Genomic DNA, 23,359 nt, shown 5'->3' with positions numbered 1-23,359 from the left:
AAAGGCCAGCTTTACTGTAGCAATATTCCTGGTCCATTATAACATGTTAAATACAGCGGCCAGAGATATATAAGGGATTCTGCCATCAGAATTTCCATTACTAAGGTGCCACCAAAGGGCTACCTTTATGAGAGCCTGGGCATGTAATTGTAATAGAAAGAAAAATTAAGTTTCCACTGAAGGGATTATTGTGTGTTCTCCCGCACGGACCGGTAATTAACCCGCCTCGAGTCACAGAGTCACAACTTGAAGGTCAGTGGCAAGCGTCGCTGTGGAAGGGGACGTGCACCGTTACTGGAAGCGGTGACTCGGGGCTGACGCCACCCGCCTGTGTGATTCAAGGTGGGTGAATTACGATACAGCGCCGGAGAACACAAAAGTAAGTTTCTGCTGAAACTATTATTCTGCTTCTTAGGCACACATGCCCAGGTTCTCTTGCTATGATGGCACCTTAGTTGCAGGTGCCAATGACAGAATCCCTTTAAGTGAGCAAAATAGAAAATCATATTCACACACTACAGTAGGTAGGTTGTTTTTTTTTTTTTTCTTCTTTCAGTCCTAGTCCTTCGTGGATATGATGTTATTTGGCAAGAATTTCCAATAGGCGGAAACGGTATAGCTGGAAATCCTTTTTACATAGTTTACAGCCACAAGATTTCATCTAGAACATTCTGTGTAAGGATGCTTTGACAATCGGTGAAAAATTCTGCAATTGAGAAATCTGCTTGTCTTCCATGTGGAACTGCTGCCTATTTCACCCTTAGCAAATCCGCATTCAAGACACTTTGCTGCGTATTTCTCAGTGGCAGAATTTTCCACCACACATGAAAGCGTCCTAAATGTTCAACTTTTTAAACTGGCCAAGAAAAACATGGAATGACTCTTAGAACACAAGACATTGTGGCTAGATGTTAATTTGGATCAACACTTTTTTTCCCACAAAGACTTTACATAGTCCACAATACACAAAAATTCCCTCATTTTTCCTACTGAAAGAAACAAAAACTTCAAGTGAAGGTGGCTTAAAGGGGTTGTCTCGCGAAATCAAGTGGGGTTATACACTTCTGTATGGCCATATTGATGCACTTTGTAATATACATCGTGCATTAAATGTGAGCCATACAGAAGTTATTCACTTACCTGCTCCGTTGCTGGCGTCCCCGTCGCCATGGTTCCGTCTAATTTCGGTGTCTTCTTGCTTTTTTAGACGCGCTAGCGCAGATGGGTCTTCTCCCTTCGGCTCGGCTCTGCAGCATCGGCGTTTTGGCTCCGCCCCTTGTACGCATCATCGCGTAGCTCCGCCCCGTGCCGATTCCAGCCAATCAGGAGGCTGGAACCGGCAGACATCATGGGGCGGAGCTACACGATGCCGCGTAGAAGGGGGCGGAGCCAAAACGCCGATGCTGCAGAGCCGAGCCGAAGGGAGAAGACCCATCTGCGCTAGCGCGTCTAAAAAAGCAAGAAGACACCGAAGTTAGACGGAACCATGGCGACGGGGACGCTAGCAACGGAGCAGGTAAGTGAATAACTTCTGTATGGCTCATATTTAATGCACGATGTATATTACAAAGTGCATTAATATGGCCATACAGAAGTGTATAACCCCACTTGATTTCGCGAGACAACCGCTTTAACACAGTTTTTTTGGAAAAAAAAACAGAATCTGCAGTTTTTGATACTTTTTTTTTTAAGCCAAAGTGGATTCAAAAGAAACAGGGAATGTAAAGGCAAGTCTTCTACTTCTCCTTCCAGCTGGATCCACTTCTTGTTCTGACTCGGCCTGAAAAGCTGCAGTGGCGTTTTTCCAAAAAATAAAAAGTGTGTGAAACCACTCAAGTGAGAAGAGGCAGCTTACTCCACAAAGAAATACATCAAATTTGTGAAGGGGGGTTTCCTAAGTTTTGTTTGATGGTACTCTGAAGTGCACATATACATGCATTGTAACCGTATTGTTTTTTTATACCATATATTACAGGTGACAGACCTATTAAACCATGGTACGAGTTTTACCGTTGATCAGCTAATTTTGGAGCTGAACTACTAGAAAGTGACAATGTGACAAAGCATCCAGTAATTAATAGATATATGTGCCTTTAAACATTTCTATCCCTCCCCTCCCACAAGACTAACACAGAGAAACACTAAAATTGCACAAACAAAATGGGGGGGAAAAAAAAAAAGGAAGAAAAAAAAAACAAAAATACATTTTCTTTGGCTCCACATCCGTATCCAGTGCGGTCTTGTCAGGGCTTTGTCCAGGACGTGAGCACAGTAAAACAGTCAACACATCAGCTCTGAACAAGCTCCTAATGACGTAATTTGGCGATTTTCTAGAGTTTCCTTATAAACCTACAGAAGACTACTTGCATGCAACTGCTGGAGGACTGCTTGACTTCAGAAAGGGAAACTTAGCATTGGAGCTCCGAGATCCAGAAACAGATGGGAAAAACAACTGACAGCCAGACAATGGAGGAAACATACATTCATTTTTCTTGTTTCTCATCATATGCCCACTTCAAGTTAACCCCAAAGGCTGAACGACCCAAAGAAATGCGCGTTTCTTCCGCCCAGCATCAAGATTCACATTTTCAATTACACTATGATAGAGCACGACTGGGAAATCACATTACAGGAATTAAATGCCACAGTATTGTAGATCAAGCCAGGCCACATCGGGAAATCGTGATGGTCTACTAGAAAGTCTCACTCCACCGGGTGTAGTCAGAAAGAAAGGGGCAATGAATAGATTCTGTTCAAGCAGACCAAGACTGAAGCTTGTCGAGAGAGCAATGCCATGCTTTGTTGTGGATGGTGCAAAATAAATAATCATTAAAAAAAAAATACACAGAACGAAAACACAGATTGCAGATTCACGGCTGTTCAAAATATTTCCAATGCAAGGATCTATTAAAATCCTTCCCCCCCACCCCAGGTCTTCTTTCTCTACATCAGTGCGGGCAGAAGGTCCTGTCCATGGTCACTGCGGTTGATAAAATGCTGACAGAGAAGGTACTGTAAGATTTATCAATAGCCCTACAAACAGCATGCTATAGTTCAAGGGGCAAGTTTTCGAGAGACATATAGACATCTTCAGGTACCACCCATATTGGATCATGTCAAAGTAGTGCTTCTGCGGAGACTACACCAGCTGATAACCTGAGCCTGAGGTTTGTTCATACTCTATTGTGTATTGCCTTGTCCAGTCCACCGTTACAGGGCGGAAGAGGCCGCAGCATCGGAATTCAAAGAAGTCTATGATATTTCTGATACATCCATGGCTGTAATGGAATGGGAAATAAAAGAAAAAAAACAAACAAAAACAACTTTAGCCACAAGCACGGAGTTATGTTACTGCACTAAATCACACATTTAGCGAGACAGGAAGCAATGAAACGCAACAGTGGTCCAAAAGGTTAAAAAACCATCCCAAAAGCAAAAATCTAGGCCAATGCTCTATACTGCTATGCAATTACTACAGACTTTATATTTCAGCATCACATATCCAGATTTTCTTTGGATCTTTTACCTGTCTGGCTAGATTTTCAGTCCTACATTAGTCTGTGTTGGTACACCAAAATGCAAATAAGGAAGATGGAATACCTCTGCAGCGCCACCTATTGGATGGCAGCATCCCTTCAAATCAATGCTTCACCCTTCATACAGGTCTGTAGAGCAATTCCCAATCATTGCTCTACAGACCTGTATAAAGGGTCAAGCATTGATTTGAAGGAATGCTACCATCCAACAGGTGGCGCTGCAGGGGTACTGTTCCAACTAACTTATTTGCATATTACCCAGAGGAGCATGCATGGCCTTATAAGTAGTCTCACTCACCTTCTTGGCGCTCTTCCTAAAGGAGAGAGGTTATCCCTCCCGGTATAACAAAAAGTCACTGCCATGGACTGCTCTATCTATGATCTCAGGCAGTTTATGATTTCCAGGACAGATTGATGACACTTCAATCTCTCCAGTTCAAAAGTTTATCCCCTTAATTTTCTGATAGTTTAAAGTCTATGTACACGGTCACAACAATTTTCTTTTCTATTCCAAATAAATCTAAAAATGAAAAACTGAACTTGCTGCAATACTACCCACAAGCTGCGGATGGGTGTGGGGCTTTTTTTGGAAGAAAGCAGTGAAGTTTTTCTAGTTCTAAAACCCCCCCAGATTAGCATATCTTCAATGTGTACCAAGTTATCATCACTGGCTGACAATGTCCATGTGAAGACCAATCCAAATCCTTCACATCTATCCATGCAGATCAGTGTTTCCTAAACTCCAGTCCTCGGGGACCCCTACAGGTCATGTTTTCCTCAGTATTGCACAGGTGATGTAATTATTGTCAGTGCCTCAGACATTGCCACAGGGGTTCTTACTATAGGATATCCTGAAAACATGACCTGTTGGTGGTCCCTGAGGACTGGAGTTGGGGAAACACTGATCTAAAGGATTAGGATTGGTCTTCACGTGGTGATTGTCAGCCAGTGATGAGACCTTAGTAAAGTATATTATGTATAATTAATGTATATATTATCTCTATATACCCATCTATCTCCAACCACGTTCAATCTCACTCCTCCGAGTCCCAGATACCAGCCCAACTGCAACCTCACTTTAGACAAGTCATTCTTCTTCCATTACACCCTATTGAAGAACAAAGCATTGAGTAGCATCCAACAGATGGATTGGACCTGGCTCGTTTAGCATTCTCCAAAGCTCTCACTAGGTAAACCATAGAAGAAAAACAAAAGGAGCAGTTTCCCCTCCTGAGGCAACAGAATAAACAGCAGCTGATGATGTTGGTGCGAGTCCAGAGCTGTCTGAATGTATTCCATACATCCTTAAAAGGAAGCCATCAGGTTGCTTATAGTTCCCTGGATATGAGCTGCACAGTATAATGACAGACACACTGATTTCAGTGCTCACTTGTACCAATCAGCATAGTAATTCCGTAAAAAAATCCTTTTGAATAAAATGCTGCGCCGGTCAGAGAGGAGTCCAATGCAACTATTCATCTATTCATGCTGCTCTACCCTCCAGTTGCTGATTGACCACTCAATCAGAGGTACGGGTAAGGAAACCTGCGTTAGCGCAATTATATGATTAATGAGCTGAATCAGACTCATCACTGCCCACAACAGCTGAACTAATTGTTATAAGAGACAGCCCGCTGAAATCAGCATGCCTGTCACCATACTCTGCTGCCTTCAGCCAGGGAACCACCAGGGACCAAACAGATGGCCTTTAACCTTAAAGAGAAAGAAGATCTGCTTACTTGAAAGGACTTTCAATTGAAGTGGTCGTGACTTTGAAGTGTTTGTATCTCCTTGCATTCATCCGCTCATTTGTAGTAATTCCCAAACATGAGATCTGTAAACAGAAATTACACAGTAATGTCCTGTGATTATATTGTAAGGATATGGCTGCAAACACAATTATCAAGACACAGAATTCAATCAGTGGTTAGTTGAATTTGAGAGTTAATTTGCCACTATAAACACAAGAGGAAATGGGTAGGTTTAGAAGACAGAATTACGTAAAATAGCCAAATTGTCATTGTTTACAGAGAAATTAGGAACAAAAAGGGGGAAGTATAAAAAGGTGGACAAGTCAGAATGTTAAACTGCAGCGTATGATAAAGCACTATTAGAAAAAGGTTGTTGCAGAGATCACAGTATAAAACACACGTTTCCCACTTTAGAAATCCTAGATTAAACCTTATCCATTAATCATTTTATGCATATTCCAAAGCCCAATGTGATGTCTGCGGGTACACTGCAGGTGACATGGAGTATTCTATGTCGCCATTTAACTCATCGAGCAATCGCACCGGGTAATATGTAGTAGAAGAGAACACCTGAAGACTGTCGGCCTCATTGCATCTAGGATCACCGAAGTTAAGTAACTGAACCCTATATATGATAACTGAATAGAAGTATGGCGTTTTAACTAATTGAACAAATCTAATGTAAAGATTCTATTATGTCCATAAGACAAAAATAGAAAAAAAGATTATTTTCCATCAAGTAAAAAACTTTCCTAGTGATCAAAAAAAAGTTGAGGGGTCAGTGTCAGTAACTTTGGTTAGAGTAGTGCTTCCTTATTCTAGTATCCTATGGTAGGTGAAAGGGTTAATAGCCAACAGTTCCATCTTGTCAAACAAAAGTTCTGTTCATATCACCATTTCGAGCCTCAGTCGCTGAGTTTTTTTATTTAAATCTCGGGGGGAAAAAAAAAAAATTTGCAGCATGTACGCCATTTTATCCATGAAAATGCTGGACATCCAGATGGAAACCGAACAGATCCCATTATAATCCAGGCACAAGACGGCCCATTCGGCAAGAGGATTCTATCGCCCTATATTATCTAAACTAAAACAGCTTAAAGGGGTTGTCCTGCGCCGAAACGGGTTTTTTTTTTTTTTTTTTAACCCCCCCCCCCCGTTCGGCGCGAGACAACCCCGATGCAGGGGTTAAAAAAAAACAAACGGAGAGTGCTTACCTGAATCCCGGCGGTCCGGCGTCTTCATACTTACCTGCTGAAGATGGCCGCCGGGGTCTGCTCCCTCCGTGGACCGCAGCTCTTCTGTGCGGTCCATTGCCGATTCCAGCCTCCTGATTGGCTGGAATCGGCACGTGACGGGGCGGAGCTACACGGAGCCGGCATTCTACACGAGCGGCCCCATAGAAGACTGCAGAAGACCCGGACTGCGCAAGCGCGGCTAATTTGGCCATCGGAGGGCGAAAATTAGTCGGCTCCATGGGAACGAGGACGCTAGCAATGGAGCAGGTAAGTAAAAAACTTTTTATAACTTCTGTATGGCTCATAATTAATGCACAATGTACATTACAAAGTGCATTAATATGGCCATACAGAAGTGTATAGACCCACTTGCTGCCGCGGGACAACCCCTTTAATGATTTATTCATGATGGTACGTGTGTATTTTTGGAAATCACTACATTGTCTCCTCTGCACCCTATATGCGTTACTCCTTGATAAGCTTTATTATATCTACTAATGTCATTAAAATGTGTCACATGGAATGTGCGCGGTTTAGTAACACCAGTACAGAGAGCAGCGTCTTTCTCTCATATTAGACGATCCAGCCCTCACATAATCACATTGCAAGAGACACACACACACACACATTTAGATAAAATAGACCTTTCTAAGAAACCATGGATTCAGTGTTCATGCCATTCCATCCATACCACTCTATAGAGGAGTCTCCCTCCTCATTCATAAGTCATTACATTGGAATCCCATTAGTGTCCGTAGAGACCCAGATGGCAGATTTATATTCATCTATGCAGAGATGAACACTAAACCCTATGTAATCCTATGCATATATATTCTGCTACATCATAATACTTATGTGCTACAAGCAGCCATTACACATGCACATCAGTACCCGCTTGCTGAAATTCTGTAATGGGGGATTCCAATCAGGTCATCGATTAGTCTATGGATAGATTCCATGCAAATCCATGATCCCTTGCAGTACATGACTCTGCTCTGAGACAGCAGATTGATGGTTTGGGCTGGATCAATCTATAGCGTTTTCGCTACCCAAACATTTGTGAATATACTTGTCATTCTTGTGGGCAGAATCACGTATAGCCTATATATTTAGTTCCCCTTCACTCGCCATTCATGTATTGTCCGTCACTCATTGTCCTAGAGGTATATCCGATCATACCCCATGACTTCTAACTCTACAAGGTAGTATTCCCTCCCTGGAAACTTCACCCCTTGTGGCTTAAATTAATAGGTCATAATGTCCGTATACCTGATCAAATTTCTCGATCTCTTCAAATTCATGATGATAATACCCAAAATCCGCTTCAAAATGGGGCTCCCTGAAGGTTTATCTTAGAGATTGCTTTAGATCTACCATTTCAAATCATTAAAAAAAAAAGCAAAAAAAAAAAAATCCACCTCTCAAGCAGACCTTCAATTGGAATCTCAAGTAATTCAAGCAGTAAACCTATATACATCTCACCCTACTGTTACTAATAAAATAAATTGTCTGGGCCTTTCCAGACTTTATAGAACACAAATTACATGTTAAAACCAAACCTAATTATTCTTCACAAAAAAAATTTTTTTATTATGAAATGGGTAACTAATCTAGCCATTTATTAGCCAAATTCAACAAGACAACCAATCCAATTCTATCCTATCCATAAAATCAAAGACCCCTCATGGATCAGAAATCAGAGGCACGGGCTATAACAACCTACTTAAATACTATTATACTCATTTATTTAGCTCCTACAGCACTAAAAGGCCCATTTACACATAATGGCTATTGCTTAAAATTTGTTCAAACTAAGAAATTTGAGCGATAATCGTTCAGTGTTTTCAGTTAGCTTTAAAAAAAAACAAAAAACCATTGTTGGGTTGCTGGCTTCTCATTCTGTGTGAACGCATCCTGCTTCCCATAGGAGGTTAAGTGCTGAGCAAGAAGCCAGCGATCCAGCGGTAACTCACTGTGTGAATGCTCTGCATGAGCGCTGACGACCTAAGCGGTGACATCAGCACTTGTGCAGCTGTTTGAAAGACTGCCGGCCCGGCCCATGTAAAAGGGCCTTAAGTCATTAACCCTTCCCAACCCAATGTCGAGCCTGCCCCGACATCATAATTTCCCTCCACAGCTCCGATGTCAGGGCAGGCCCGACACTGCAGTGCAGGAGTGCATCTGCACCCAATCGTCAGACATATCGGGTGCAGATACACTTCTCCTCAGGGGTCCTCGATGAGGACCAGTGCAGAAGGCAGAAAGGGGGTTTTAACCCTTTCTGCCTTCTCCTTTACACATTACATAGCGCTCAATTAGCGCTATGTAATGCACGGAGATTTCCGGCCGGCGATCATGTGACCGCACATGAACGCCGGGCCGGGAGCCTGCACCGTGGGGGGGGGGGGGCCTGCTTACCTGACTGGTGTCTTCTGCATTCTCCCTTCTGTCTCCCGGCTCGGCGATCATGTGACCGCTCGGTGCCACCTGACCCCAGCAGTCACATGATCGCCGAGCCGGGAGGCAGAGGGAGAATGCGGAAGACGCCGGACAGGTAAGCAAGCCCCCCCCACGGTGCAGTGAGCACCTGCACCCTCTTGAACTCTGTCAGTTCAGGAGGATGCAGGGAAATGTATTTTTTCTAATCCATTCTTACCAGCTCCAATTTATTTGGAGCTGGGGAGAATGAATGAGAAAAAAATAATTGGATTGGGAAGGGTTAAATGTCAATGTTACCCATTTAGAGGGTCTTACATTCCCAGTTATCTCCAATGAACAGGTGGCTCTTTTGGATCCCCTATTAAATTTGAGGAGGTACAGCAAGCCATTCCTGACATGGCACTAGATAAATCCCCTGGGCGAGATGGACTTCCCAAAGAGGTCTTTCAGCAATATATGGAGCAACTCTCCCCAGTATTACAAGCAGTAATGAAGTGAAGAAGTGGCAGCATCAACTGTGTAGGCAAAATTTAAAAAAAGGTCTTTATTATTTCAGGTTATAGGATAAAACAGGCAACATTTCGACTGATGGCCCTTTTTCAGGGCTTGAAAAAGACTTCATTGGTCAGAACGATGCCCGTTTTATCCTATAACATGGCATAATAAAGACCTTTTTACTTTTGCCTACACTGTTGATGCTGCCACTGCTTCACTCTATATTGGAACTGAAAGTTCATGGTTCCTGCACTGTGGCTTTACATCCGATCACCTCATCTATTTCCTGGATTCTGTAAATTATTGTGTGCTGCTGGATAAGGCCTCTATCTTTCATCATCCCTTCTTCCTTCTAGGACGTTGCTATCATAGTTTTGTTCAAGCCCAGTAAAGACTCCACCAGCTGCAACTCCTACTGAGCAATTTCACTGGACAATTCTAACTAAAGTACTAGCCACTAGATTAATCCTAGTCATTCTATTATCCACCCAGATCAAACCAGCTTCATGCCTGGCAAATCTACAACAATAAATATTCACCAAGTCCAGACAATTCAACTTGGCAGGTTGTACATTATGCCCTGGGCCTTAGCCTCACTAGATACAATGAAAGCCTTTGATTTATTATAGTGGAACTTTCTAGAAGCTCGTCTTATCCATATTTGGTTTGGTCTTCAATTCTAAAATGGATTAAAAGTTATATAGAAATCCCCAAAAGCTAATGTCATATTAATGGCATCCCATCAAACAGCTTTTCGCTTTTGCGTGGAGCTTGCCAGGGCGGAAATCATACTTAAATAGCAGGGGCTGACTTTATAATTTATCCCTTTATTGATGTTGGTTCTGGTGCTGTACTTATGTATTGAGCTTGGTTCTGGGGCTGTATTTCTGTAATGAACTGTTATATTATTGTGATCATTGATAGAAGTTTTGAGTATTGCATTTCTTTTATTGGACTGTAAGTTTAGGGATAATTTTCTACAATGTGCCGCAAGTGTATCCAGAAGCCTACTGTGACCTTCTCCTGAAGAGCAGGGCAGTGAGAGAAGTTTGCAGCCACAGAGTTCTCTTATCGATCTGAGAGAGTGCTTTAGCAGTGCTCTTCCTGAGCAGGAAGGAAGCGATCAGAGGGGTCTATCGCTGCTGGACCCCCCTGACTTTGGACAATAGGGGGACACACAATTTTTAGCAAGATTTTTGCTAACAAGTTCAGCCTTTAGTCCAAAAAATATGGTAATTATAAATTAAGAAAAGGCTTAAAAATATAAAAGGTTTAAAATTAATGCAATTTTCCTACATGGTCCGCTAGGTATTTTAGAAACACTACTCTACAGAATAAAAGGAAAGGGCAAAGTGGAAAGCACATACTGTTTGTGCATACAGTGTAAACGGCCTCATACTCCCTGCCGAGGACTGCCTTAGGAAAAACAAGGGCTAGACAGGACAGACTTCTATTGGGCATAAGCAGTGGTAAAGGTTGGTTACAGCAGCTCATGCCCTTTAGTTCTATTGAATTGCCATTGAGGTTTGGCTTTACCCAGGTGAATCAGGCCTAATAACCGCAAGTCAACAATCATCTGTGTCACTTTAAAACAGAACACCCTTACCTGGTACATCTGACACATCAATAACACAGCGACCCACATTAAGTGAAACACACTGTTGAGGAACATCCAGAACATCCAGGGGGAGCAGGTAGCAATTTGGGTCACATATGTCCAGAATCCATCTTTACTGTAGGTAGTGTCACAGTGTATTCCCCAATCTACAGAAGGAAAAACGTTAATATAGTACTCTGCTGAAACAAAATGTACAAGTTCTGGTTTTATGTATCATTTGACACATTGCTAGACACATCGTATCAGCAGGTGTACACTGTCACCCCCAATCAGTGAAACGAGGGGGCTCTCAACACACCAAGTGCTGTGTGCCTTTAGCGTTGATTTGGGGGTTCTCATGTTCCTGGAACTCCAGAAGACCATTTTAGAAACCCGAAAATCAAGCGGCACAAACACTCAATACCCTTTTATTTGGACAGCTTACAGACCCCCAGTGATGCCATCTCCTATACAAGGTCTCTCAAAACATGCCCAGCAGTTCATTGCAAGTACTACCATTTTTACAGTGGGGATGACACATTAATTTTAACCTGCTGAAAAGATGACTGGCATGGGAGGAGGTGACGTCAGCAAATGTTAGCCAGAATACAGACTATAGAATACTTTACTTTATGCGAGGAGTATTTTCCTAAGGGTTTCCATAAAATAAGTTTGGAAGTTGTTGTCCAAATAGATGTCAGATTAGTTAAAAAGGCGGCTTTGCTTTACAGAGCTAAACCGTAAGGAGGTTTTTCAGGTTGTAAACTATTAATGGCCTTTCTTCCTAAGCAAAGGCCATCAATACTAGATCGGCAGGGGTCCACTGCCTAGGATCCTCACTGATTAGCTATTCACCAGGCCTTTGTGCTCATGCAGCGAGTCAATTTCTGCAGTAGCCAAGCTTGGTATTGGCACTGCAACCAAGCTCCCATTCACTTCAATTAGAGCTCTGCTTGTAATACTAAGCCTGGCCACTGCTTTGCGCATGGAGCTGTCTGTTTCTTGCAGAAATCCGCTCAGTGCATGAGTGCACCAGCCCAGGGAACAGCCGATCGGGCAAGGATCCAGGGCAGCGGACTGATCTACTATTAATGACTTCTCCAAAGGAGTAGTGGCATCACCTGACTAGCAGCTGTCAGGTGCAGGAAGCGCTGACGGTGCAAAGAACTTGGAAGTGAAGGGAGGGCTATGGCTGCTGAAATCGGCTGTAATGCAGCAGATTTATACTCCAATTTGATTCTGTGGCTTTTGCAGAAATGCTACAGATTTTGCCACAGAATTTTCCACTGCATTTCTGCTACATGTAAACATACCCTAAGACTGCCTTCACACTGGCGTCAAAATCGTGCAAGATTTGTGCGCTGCGAGACGCACAAGTATGAACCCCATTCTTTCGAATGGGCTCATTCACATTAGTGATGTTTTCCTGCATGGCACCGCAATGCTATGCAGGAAACAAATCACAGCTGGTCCTACCTAGCTGAGGGATCACCCATTGTTTTCAATGCTGCAGCCAGCCCCATTGAAAGCAATGGCAGAACCCCACAGACCTCTGCCGCAGCTGTCACAGCCGCAGCAGGAATTCCCTTCATCCCCGAAATGATGAAAGGACGTTTTCATGTGGAAACACATCACAACCACAGGGCTTTCACATGGTGGCAAGTGAGATATTGGGCTGTGAATCATGGCCATATATTATGCTCGCCAGTGTGAAGGCGCTCTAAAGCATTCAGTCCACTACTGCGTGCCGAACTATTATTTCTTTTAACCACTTCTACTTTGTCAATTATTATATACACACTACTAAGTGAGAAGTTGGAAAGCAAGTATTACATAGGAAGCAATCGGTGCCACCAACTTGATTACTCCTGGTACCTCTCAGAAGTTACTTGAGAAGATCACACGATCACTAAAATGTGGTTGCTGGGTCAGGGATATTACAGAACCCAAGCCAACTTTAATTACATTTCAACCCAGAAAGGTCTTCACCTGTAACTCTGGCTGCGACAGCAGCTCCAGGTACTAACCTAGCCTCCAGTCCGGACCCAAATATTGTAATATATGGTCCATAAAAATGTAGTCCTTAAACCAACATGAACTAAAATGATAAAGACCGTCAGCTATGGTGTTCGATCAAGGGTTGTCTAAAACAGAAAGCAATGTATACTCACAGGATATGCACCCATAGATCATCCAGCATATCATGCAGAGCAGGAAGAATAGATATCCCATAAAATAGCGATGGTTTCCTGCACCTAAACAAAGAAATGGGTTATATTGGTTTGTGCCTTTTGTTAAAAAAGAAACAATGGCCAAAGCAGATGCCTCTGGAAAGTGTTGGTTGGATTAAACTGGTCATTATATGGTGGGAAGGTTGTTCAACTACTGTCCATCACAGGATATATAATGTACGCTCTGCTACATACCTACACAGTTGCCAACCCAAGGACAGTGGTGGTCAAACTTCGCTATGCAACGGTTGCAAATCCCACAGTGCTTAGATCTCACGGGTTTTCTTATCTGTAAATAGGAATGCATTAGATGACGATGACATTTAGAAGCTCTTTAATGGGAGGAAATCCTCAGGTTATTCTAAAAGAAATGTAATTGTAAGACTCAGAACACGATACTAATTAAAGGCTTCTTATAGTATTGTAGATTCTGCATAGACATGAATAAATTCACCCTTTTAGGGTGCGTCCACACGTTGCAGAAACGCAGCAAAACCAAAATGTTAGAGTTACAGTACCGTTACAACAAAACCATAGCGGATTTTTTCCCCTACATGCAAATAGGATTTTCTTAACTCCTGTTCCCTTTAAATCGTAAGCCTTTCCGCTACAGAAAATCTGCAGCACTTCCTGCAGTGTGTGAGTGCACCCTTAAGAGGGATTCCGTCATCAGGTTCATGCTGACCGAACCAAGGGCAACATAACCCGGGACAGGACTGCCTGTTGTTCCCGTAAGAGCTTTATTTTGAAACAATGCAGCGTTTCAGAAAGAATATATTTTGATGTTCGACTTGGAGCTGAACTCCGAGTCATGGGAGTGGGCCCCGCAGGCTTCTCCCCGCCCACTGCATGAAGATTGGCAGTTGCTGTCCCTGCTTGTGTATAGGAAGAGAGCGGTCAGTTGTCATGCAGTGAGTGGGGAGAGGCTGGCATGGCCCGCCCCATGATTTGGAGCTCAGTTCTGAGTCAAACTTTAACGTGTATTTATTCTGATAGGCTGCAGAATTGCAGAATGAAACCCTCTCGAGGGCAAGAAGCATTGCTGTCCCGGGTTCATGCTGCCTGTGGCTCGGGCAGCATGAACCAGATGAAAGAATCCCTTTAAGAATCCCCTCCCCCCCCCCTTTTTTTTCCTTGTGACAACAATCTTTTATTCTTATGTAACAGGATATACTCACCAAACAGGTACTGCAGAATATACTCAGATCCAGGCTGCCAGTTTCAGCAAGCTCTACAATTGTCTAATAATGACAAAATACCAAACATTTAATAACTTAAGCTGTGCATCATTTCCATACAAAAGCACCTCAAAAACAAAAATACATATTCAATTAAAAGTTCAATTTTTTTTTCCTAACTGTGGAAAAATGAAACATGGACTTTTGTACAAGAAGTCCACTTGTTCTAAACAATTCTTACATAAAAAGCCGTCTTCTTTCACATAGCAACCAAAGGTTTACCCATCTTTATAGAGGAGGGCTCACGCATATAGAGTGCCGAGCACTCGACCTGGTATAGTCCTCCATGCAGAGATGCATTTCAAGGTTATAAGCTCTGTAGTATCATACCCAGAGCAGTATGCATATGGAATCCAACAGGGAAAATCTCTGCATGAAATCAAAGATGTCTGGACAGAGTCGGGCATTCTAGAAATCTACAGGTGCCTTATTAGTGCTCCGTACAATTCAATCTGTACAGAGCTGTAAAAAGGTACATGATATCTAATGCAAATAAGAGCTGAGACAATCCATCTCTGCATCATGTAAACACAGCTTATCTCTTAATAGGAGGGTACCCACATGCATACTTTACTCCTAACTACTGTTATAAAACGGTAATCTTCACAAGCAAACAAGGGCTAGCCCCCCCCCCCCCCCCCCCCAATGGGAGGTAATGCTACCCATTTCACTGAAGAAAGATACAGTTCCCAAGAGGAGGCTCTCAAGCTGCAAGTAGAATCCAGCATCCAAAATTGATAGACCATTTTTTATTATCTCTTTCCAATCTAATTTTGTATTCAGGGTTTCCTAAAAGGCTCTCTTTTTGCTGTTATACAAAGGTGCCATCTGCTGGCTAAAGCCAGTGTGTGTGCGCCAAAGAGGCTCCAACAGCGCAGTGGCTGGCACTAGACGGTAAGAATACCTTGTCGGACGTCTTCTGACATTGAAGCTGTACAAGCTTCAATCCACATCAGACAGTGGATTGGAAAGGGTTAAAGCAGTAATTAGGATCCAAAAGCTATACACAGGAAATCATCTACTTATGCCTTTTCAGTTTTGGATTGCTTTGCCATACAATGCCATGACTATAGGTCCCAAGGCAAAAATGCATAAAAAACAAACAAAAAAAAAAAACAGGACTGCACGACTGTGAATCTTGATTTGGATGCTTCAGTAACAGTGAGTTTTTATTAGATTTTGGATCCTGAATTTTACCTACAAGGTTACATTTTCCAGTCTTCCTGCAGTCCCATGCTGCCGCCACCATACGTTCACCGCCATCACCACCACTACATCATTCATCTGCCGAATAGGAAAGCTTGGCATCTGTGATGCCCCTTCTACATGGGTCGAGAATCTCTCGAGCAAACAGGCTGGTGACATCACCAGCTCACCCGTGCCCGGGCAGTCTGTTTGGACTGCATGATTCTCATTGAACGATCAGCGTTTAAACTGGCTGGCGCAGATTTTTTATGCCGGCTGAAACTGAAGGACAGACTAGAAGCATACGATTCTCGTTTGTTGTTCAGTCGTCGGTGGAGCTTAAGCTAAAAAATTATTGTTCAGTTTTGCTCGTTTGAATGATTTTCTGAACAATAATCGTTCGTCTAAACGCATCATTAGTGACAAGCAAGTGTGGGCAGAGCCATAAAGAAGTTGGAATAGATCCAGGTTTACGATCCTTTGCTCCCTCCTGCGAGACAAGCTAGATTTGCTTTTTACCTTTTTCTTTTGTTCCTCTGTGGCCTTGATAATGCCCGGATCAGATTTCCAGGATTTACCAAAATTGTAGAACAGTGCGACACTGTTTGCCAAAAATGGAAGATGGATGAAGAGAAAATTCAGATGTGCTACAAATTAAGGAAGATCAACAAAGTGACATGCAAAAAATAAAAACCACTTGTTTAAGGCATATCTGTTCACACATTAGACCTGGATAGACATAATCTAGTCATGTGAAGACAACAGAAGGCTTGTTCGTGGAATCACACAGACGGAAAAAAGAAAATAAGAAAAAGAAAAAAAACCACCCCCACACCCACACCCCCCCCCCACACCCCCACACCCACACCCCCCCCCCGCCCCACACCCCCACACCTTTAAAATGAGGGTTCGTCCAGTTTATGTCATCTGCCTAATGCAGTTGTTCCAGGTAATTTTTTTTTTTTAATAAGCTGGTCCCCAGGGCAAACATAATAAAGAGCTGATCCTCTCATCTCCCCGCTGCCACACTGGTCTCCGCTGTGCCATTTTGATTAAGGCCACCCTCATACATGCCACTTTTTACAGCGTTTACTGTGGAGTTTCAAACGCCACGCTAAATAAACGCTGTAAAAACAACTCCATTGATTTCAATGGTGCTTCCCAGACTAGAGTTCTAATGCCGCGTTTCTTGAATTTTCAGCTTTTAAAACGCGATGCCTTCCCCGTTGAAATCAATGGCGAGGGTTTTCAACGCAGTAGAATGCGGCGTACAGCGTTTTTGAACATAGCGTTCCATGCCACCGGGAGGGAAAGTGAAAGTTTTGACGTCATCGGCTTTCTTTGCCAGAGTTGTTACTGCGGTAAAAGCGCAGTAACATTGTAGGCAAAGGCTAACACTAAGCGCTGCATGAAGCAGCTCTGCCGTAGTAAGTACGTCGCATTTACAGATGCAGCATTTTTACGATCGCCTGTGTGAGAGTGTTCTAATGGCTGCCGTCAGCCTGTGATGTCCAGTAAACCTGCAATTATAGAGCGCAGCAGACCGTTTACAAGACAGCAAACGCTGACCTCAGCCTGCAACCACGATGTCCGCGAGGAGGCGCGGAACCACCGACAGAGCGACGAGGGCGGAGAGGAGAGGATCAGCTCCATAGGCACTTTGTGTTAACACTGAGTGTAACAGCAGTATTGAGTAACACAACCTGGTGGTAATGCTCATATACGTCTAACTGTAAGAACCTAACACAAGCATCTCAAATGGAAACAGAGTAAGCTGCTCTACCAAGACTAAACACTTACGGTATTTTTCGCCTAAGACGCACTTTACGTGTGTCCCCCCACCCCCACCAAAGTCAGTGCGTCTTATAAAGCGAACGTGCTGAAATTCAGCGCGATTGTACTAACTGAAATGCGGTCGTGCAAACAAATGTGTGATCAGTTCGCAGTTTTCCCTCTTCCCACTGCCGCCCATACGTACTGCTGAGTGGTAGTGAGCCCCGGAGGGAACGTCTGCCGCTTCCCCGCCTGCACCAAATGGCTTTTTCCCCTTCCTCCTGCCGTACACAAGTGCAGCTGTGACACGGAGCTCAGGTATTTCAGACCTCTGCTTCTCCGTTGCCCGGTACTATCCCCTGCACTGTCCCTGTGGGAGTTCAAAGTATTTTTTCCCCCCCATTTTCCTCCTCTAATACGGGGGTGCGTCTTATCATCCCGTGTGCCTTATAAAGCGAAAAATACGGTAAGAAAATTTGCTGACGTATGCCCGCGCTATCAGGGCACTTTTCAGAATAAACTGTCATGTGTGTACATGAGGAATAACTATTCTGGCCATTATAGGCTTTGTGTCCTACATTTTCACCTGTATTCACCTTTGTAGGCTGCATCTGTAATTCTCAGCCTTCACTGAGCTACTAGGTGGAGACTAGTAGCCTATGTCTCCCATTCACTGCATACATAGGCAAGCAGAATAACTCACTTTCTCTGTAGCACCTTCATATGTAACAGCTGCATGGAAGACATTATACAGCAGTACTGAGCAGTGCATATAACATTTCAGTATCTATGAGACAGCAAGCACCATCGCCTGCAGAAGTACCTGTGTGAGGGTCTCTACTTCTGTCTGTCTCGCTCCAGGAGCCCTTCCTCCTCCCCTCTCCATAGAATTATTAGCGAGACATGAGACAGCAGAAAGCCAAGACCCATTCCCATTTTCTGTAATTTGTCTCTGCTGCTAGACACGTCACATAACAGGCAGTGGACAGCAAGTTAGCAGGAAGTGAAACCCCTGGTGGCCAGCACTTGAGGTTTTTCAACACTAAAAATGACATTTTAGATATAGTGGACTGCACGTATGTTAGTGGTCACATAAGCACAAGTTCTAGAAACCATTAACAAAACAGTATAACTTAATACATCTGGTCTTTGCAGAGCACCATCAACACATCAGGATCAACATGGGGTAAATAATGAAATACATGCCAAAACAAATCCACTAAGAGGAAGGAGTTATTTTTTTTTATAATAATTAAAACCAGATAGTGGAATAGATTTCATTTTTCTAATCTGTTTATATTTCCTGATTGTAGCTTTACTTTATTGTCTGCACAGAACTATGCAGGCTGCCATCTTGTGTGAGCTGAGATGCGATTTACGGCAACCGCATGGAACACTCAGACAATGGATGGGGGGGGGGGGGGGCGCAATACTGACTTCTATGGGAGATTGCCCTAGGCATTCTCAGGGACCTGTGCAGAGGTCATTGTGCAGGGGAGAATAGGTAAACTGTGACTATAACCTACTTTGAGTGGCGGATCCGTTTACTAGAATAGATTACATACACACACGCTTGCTGTGGTGCAGCATTCCCAAAACAACTCTGCCCACATGTGGATGCATTATGTAACTACACGCTATGCCACACACACCATCACATCTACAGTGTGGGCCACAGAAAAGTAGCCTGACACCACACTCTTATGAAAGCTGTCTAAAGAAAATAGGTATGTTACTTTATCAACCAATCACAGCGCAGCTTTCATTTCTTGAACTGCTGAGGTAAAATGAAACCTGTGCTCTGATTGGTTGCTATAGGCGTCAAATATTTTCTTGGCCAATTTCCCGTTCTGTACAATATGCTTCTTTGGAATGTTGTTTTCCAGGAGATATTTTAATTAAATGTACTAATAATAAAAGAAAAAAGTCTGCGGAGCCTTTTGAAGAATAACGGCAGTGTCTATAAAAGTAGGCCAGTGGGGCATCACACAAAGGGACCTTCACGTCAGCCTGCCCCGGGTATTTTGTGCTTTAGAAATAGCCGATGCCTTTAATTATTCTTAATTCCACTGAGCATTGAATAGATTTATATATTAACCTCTCCATGCTCAGGAGAAATATATATCAGATATATCTCAAAATCAAAACACACACTAGGTCAGGCTTTCTACTAATCTGTGTGTAGGCCTTTACTATAGATGGGTGAGCACACGCTTGGATCTCTCACTCTCACCAATATTACAGTTTTTCGTTTTGTATTTTTGTGGGTTTTTCTTTAATATAGATCAGGATACTGAAATTCCTTTAAAAAAAATTTTTAAAAAAATTCTAAAAAAAGCTGTTTAACATTAAAAAAAATAACTTTCTACAATTGGACATTTTCTGATTATACATTCCACTGAAGTGCAGTGTACATATTAAAAACCAGTTAAACCATTACTGGCACTCAGTAAGTCTCTGCACTTCTGGAAATCCTAAGAACTGAACTGAAGTGATAATAAACCATATTTAGCCCTGAGGAAAGAATGCAGAGGAGTGCAGGCAAACAAGGGCTCCATGTGATTCACAGGGAACTAGGATATGCACACATGTCTAGACGGACGTCATCAACTAACTATGTGAAGCCTTAAATGGACTTTTAGCTGGATGCAAGTGAAATGAAGGAGAGCCAGAATACTTTACAACTGAATGCTATGAGTCAGCAAGACGAGAGGCATGAAATCAGGGGAACAGAGGAGGAAACAGGAGGGAGATGCCAGGAAGAAAATGTCATTTCCACATACACAAGACCTGCCTCACTTCACCTAAAACCAGCTGCCCTACATACAAAATGCATTAAAGTATTAACTAAAAGCTTTCCAGAACTGGCCGGCCGAGCGACGCCACGCCGGGGTACCCAGGGGGCCGAGCGACGCCACGCCGGGGTACCCAGGGGGCCGAGCGACGCCACGCCGGGGTACCCAGGGGGCCGAGCGACGCCACGCCGGGGTACCCAGGGGGCCGAGCGACGCCACGCCGGGGTACCCAGGGGGCCGAGCGACGCCACGCCGGGGTACTAAAGATGAATTTTAGCACATCAACCACCCTCTCCTGTTCTATTGTACCCTAGATCATACAGCAGAAATACCATCAGACTGACCTACTATCAATCATGTTTACTATAGAAAGAAGGTGGACAAGACGTTTGTAGAAGTGGAAAGGAATTTGATCTTCAAAGCCAATCCCTGCTAAATGTATCACGAGAAAGGATATCATTCCAAAACCAGAAGAACCAGGTAACATACATCCAAAACTTGGTGGCCAGGTATATCCCAAGTGGAAGAGCACTGTGCATAGAATGATCAAAGAAAGACCTGCACAAAAAAAAGGGAAAACAATGAATTAGATGCTAAATACAGATAAAATTGCTGCATTGACTTTAAGGGGTTATTCCCCCATCTCAGCCAGTTATCTCCTGTCCACAGGATGTCCACACACACAAAATATACATTAATTTACACCCCCACCCCCCAAATGGTATATATTCTTTTACTGCATCCCTCTACGTAGGATAGCATAGTCAACTATGCCAAATATCACCCCAGCGTATGCAAAAATAAGATTCCGTCCTTCCGGCACATCCACCAAACATGGTTCAGAAATGTAATCTGAACAGTGGCGACAGCTCTAGTATACTGCACATATCACAACATAGTATGGCTGGGTATCAAGCTCCATATTGGGATACATTTCTAATTTAGTCTAATCCTACTTCCCTTTTTTTCACCTAAAACAAGGATCAAGCCTAAAATCCCCATTGACTGTGTTCAGCAATTGTCATGCGAATGTATAAAAGACTACTGCACATCACTGCAGGATGCAGGATGTAGTCCCATGAAGGATTGTCTCAAGTGAACTTGTACTGAAAGACTTTACAGAAACAGATGGCACTACATGAGCACAATGGAAACAGCAGCTCTAATAAAGCCATCAGCAATTTGGGGCATATTTACTTAGACTGGAGTCTCACATGTCGGTCTTAGTAAACCCTGCGCCCATTTACCAAGACAAATGTATTATGTGGTGCAAGCCTCTTCGTTCATTAGTTTCATCTGATGGGACCTCCGAGCATCACATGCTAGTGAATATGAAGGGCTGTGGTTGGCCATGCCCTTTAAATACCTTGTCCCATCCACTTAAAAAAAAAAGTGGTGGCAGTGTTCATGACTAAAAAGTGGCAGTTTTGGCATGTGGCAAGACTGACTTTTATATGTCAGAATTTTGGCATCCATGCCATAATAATCCCGTTTGTGCCTTACAAACTAAACCCTTAGTTTTCAGTCTTGCCTGACCAGTGGTTAACTATATTGACATTCAGTTAAAGGGAATCTGTCACCATGTTTAGGATTTCCTACCCGACACCCTGGATCCAAAACGCTCACTTTATTTCTTGCTGTTCTTTCCATAAAACCACAGCTTCCCTGCTGCAGCGGGCCAAGGCTGTAGTCATAGCCAATCTTGAGTGGTGGGCTAATCCCCGACTCCCTGCTGTTGACTGACCACTTTCTTCTAAGGCTGCCTGTCCAAGGCCATGATGGAATATCGCTAGCGATATTACACCGCGGGTGAGGAGAGGGGAGCACTAAAAGGCTCACCGCAGGGAATCGCGGCATGCCACGATTTTAATCACACGAGCAAAAAATAAATAAATTTAAAAAAAAAATAAAAAAAATCGCTATGAATCTCCGCTCGTGTGCAGTAGGCTGCGCTTTCCATAGTTATCCTATGGAAAGTGTGTTACACGAGCTCCGTGTGAGATTTATCACCGCGGATCTCGCAATGACATCTCGCCTGTAGAGAACCAGCTTTATACTGTGCATCAGAAGATTGTTACCAACCAGCAGTAGGGGAGCCTCAGCTCATAAATATGGCAGACTACCCTGGAGGTTAGGAAAAGTACAGTTAGAAATAAATGGTCACTCCGATAGGGCACTAGAATATTGGTGAGAGATTCTCTTTAACAGCAGCACTTGAACGGTTTTTTCTCCCTTTTAATCAAATATTTGCACGTTTGTAAAACACAAGAGTCAGAATGTACTGCAGGCAGTTCTGTTCCGGGGCTCCATATTCCATGATATCATGTGGCCTGTACAGAATACAAACCCCATAGCATTATGTTGTGTGAACTGGAATCAGATTTATTTTTTTTATGCAGACCTATGAGGCTCACGTTGTACATGTCATAGGCTTGTATAGAGTGACTGATCATTTCTTCGTATTTATATGCAACATTACTTTTATGAAACTTTTTTTTTTTTTTTTTTATAATTACCAGGGCTTAGTGGCACATGGTTGGTGTGTTCCCAGAATGCTCCTATGTACACATTATGAGCAGCAGTGATCTACTTGGAACAGGGCTATCAGGCGTGGCTGAAGAGACCTGAAGAATCCCAGGAGCTGGCCATTTGCCTTTTTTTATTTGTTGACCATTCAGCGGTACATCCACAAGATTATTTTGGATCTTAGGCTGGGTTCCCAAGGGGCGGAATTTCCGTGCAGACTTTCCGCACGGAAAATCCGCCGGCAATCTTAAACCTGAGCCCAAGCAGCAAAGTGGACAAGATTTGCAAAAATCTCACCCACATGCTGCGGACAAGCCGCGCCAAAAGACATGCTGTGTGGAATTTAAAGCCGCAGCATGTCAACTGTATCACCGTTTCCACTGCTGCAATTTCTCCTCTCTATGGAGCGAGATGGCTGTAGAGGAATACAGGCAGCGAAGCAGTTTCACAACCCGCGCAGGTTTTGAAGCGGTCTTTCCGTAGCAGAATTTCCTGCAGTCATTTTGTGGGATTTACGCCTTGCGTGACTGCAGCCTTACAGAGAGTAACAACACAATT

At 43.3% G+C, this 23,359-nt stretch overlaps 1 protein-coding gene across 1 annotated transcript in view; it reads right to left on the bottom strand.

Moving 5' to 3' along the window:
- Positions 1-1,670: 1,670 nt before the first annotated feature.
- The window catches only part of ZDHHC17 (zinc finger DHHC-type palmitoyltransferase 17), a 50,761-nt gene continuing 29,072 nt past the window's right edge, over positions 1,671-23,359 (bottom strand). The window contains exons 10-17 of the mRNA XM_066591680.1: positions 20,733-20,833; positions 16,227-16,351; positions 14,463-14,525; positions 13,480-13,573; positions 13,225-13,308; positions 11,063-11,220; positions 5,276-5,370; positions 1,671-3,278 (exon numbers count right to left, since the gene is read on the bottom strand). Of these exons, the coding sequence (XP_066447777.1) occupies positions 3,140-3,278; positions 5,276-5,370; positions 11,063-11,220; positions 13,225-13,308; positions 13,480-13,573; positions 14,463-14,525; positions 16,227-16,351; positions 20,733-20,833 (859 nt within the window). The 3' untranslated portion in view covers positions 1,671-3,139. The remainder of the gene's footprint in view (positions 3,279-5,275; positions 5,371-11,062; positions 11,221-13,224; positions 13,309-13,479; positions 13,574-14,462; positions 14,526-16,226; positions 16,352-20,732; positions 20,834-23,359) is intronic.

This window comes from Eleutherodactylus coqui, chromosome 2, assembly GCF_035609145.1.
Source record: "Eleutherodactylus coqui strain aEleCoq1 chromosome 2, aEleCoq1.hap1, whole genome shotgun sequence".
NCBI lineage: Eukaryota > Metazoa > Chordata > Amphibia > Anura > Eleutherodactylidae > Eleutherodactylus > Eleutherodactylus coqui.
This window is presented reverse-complemented; position numbering and strand designations above follow the sequence as displayed.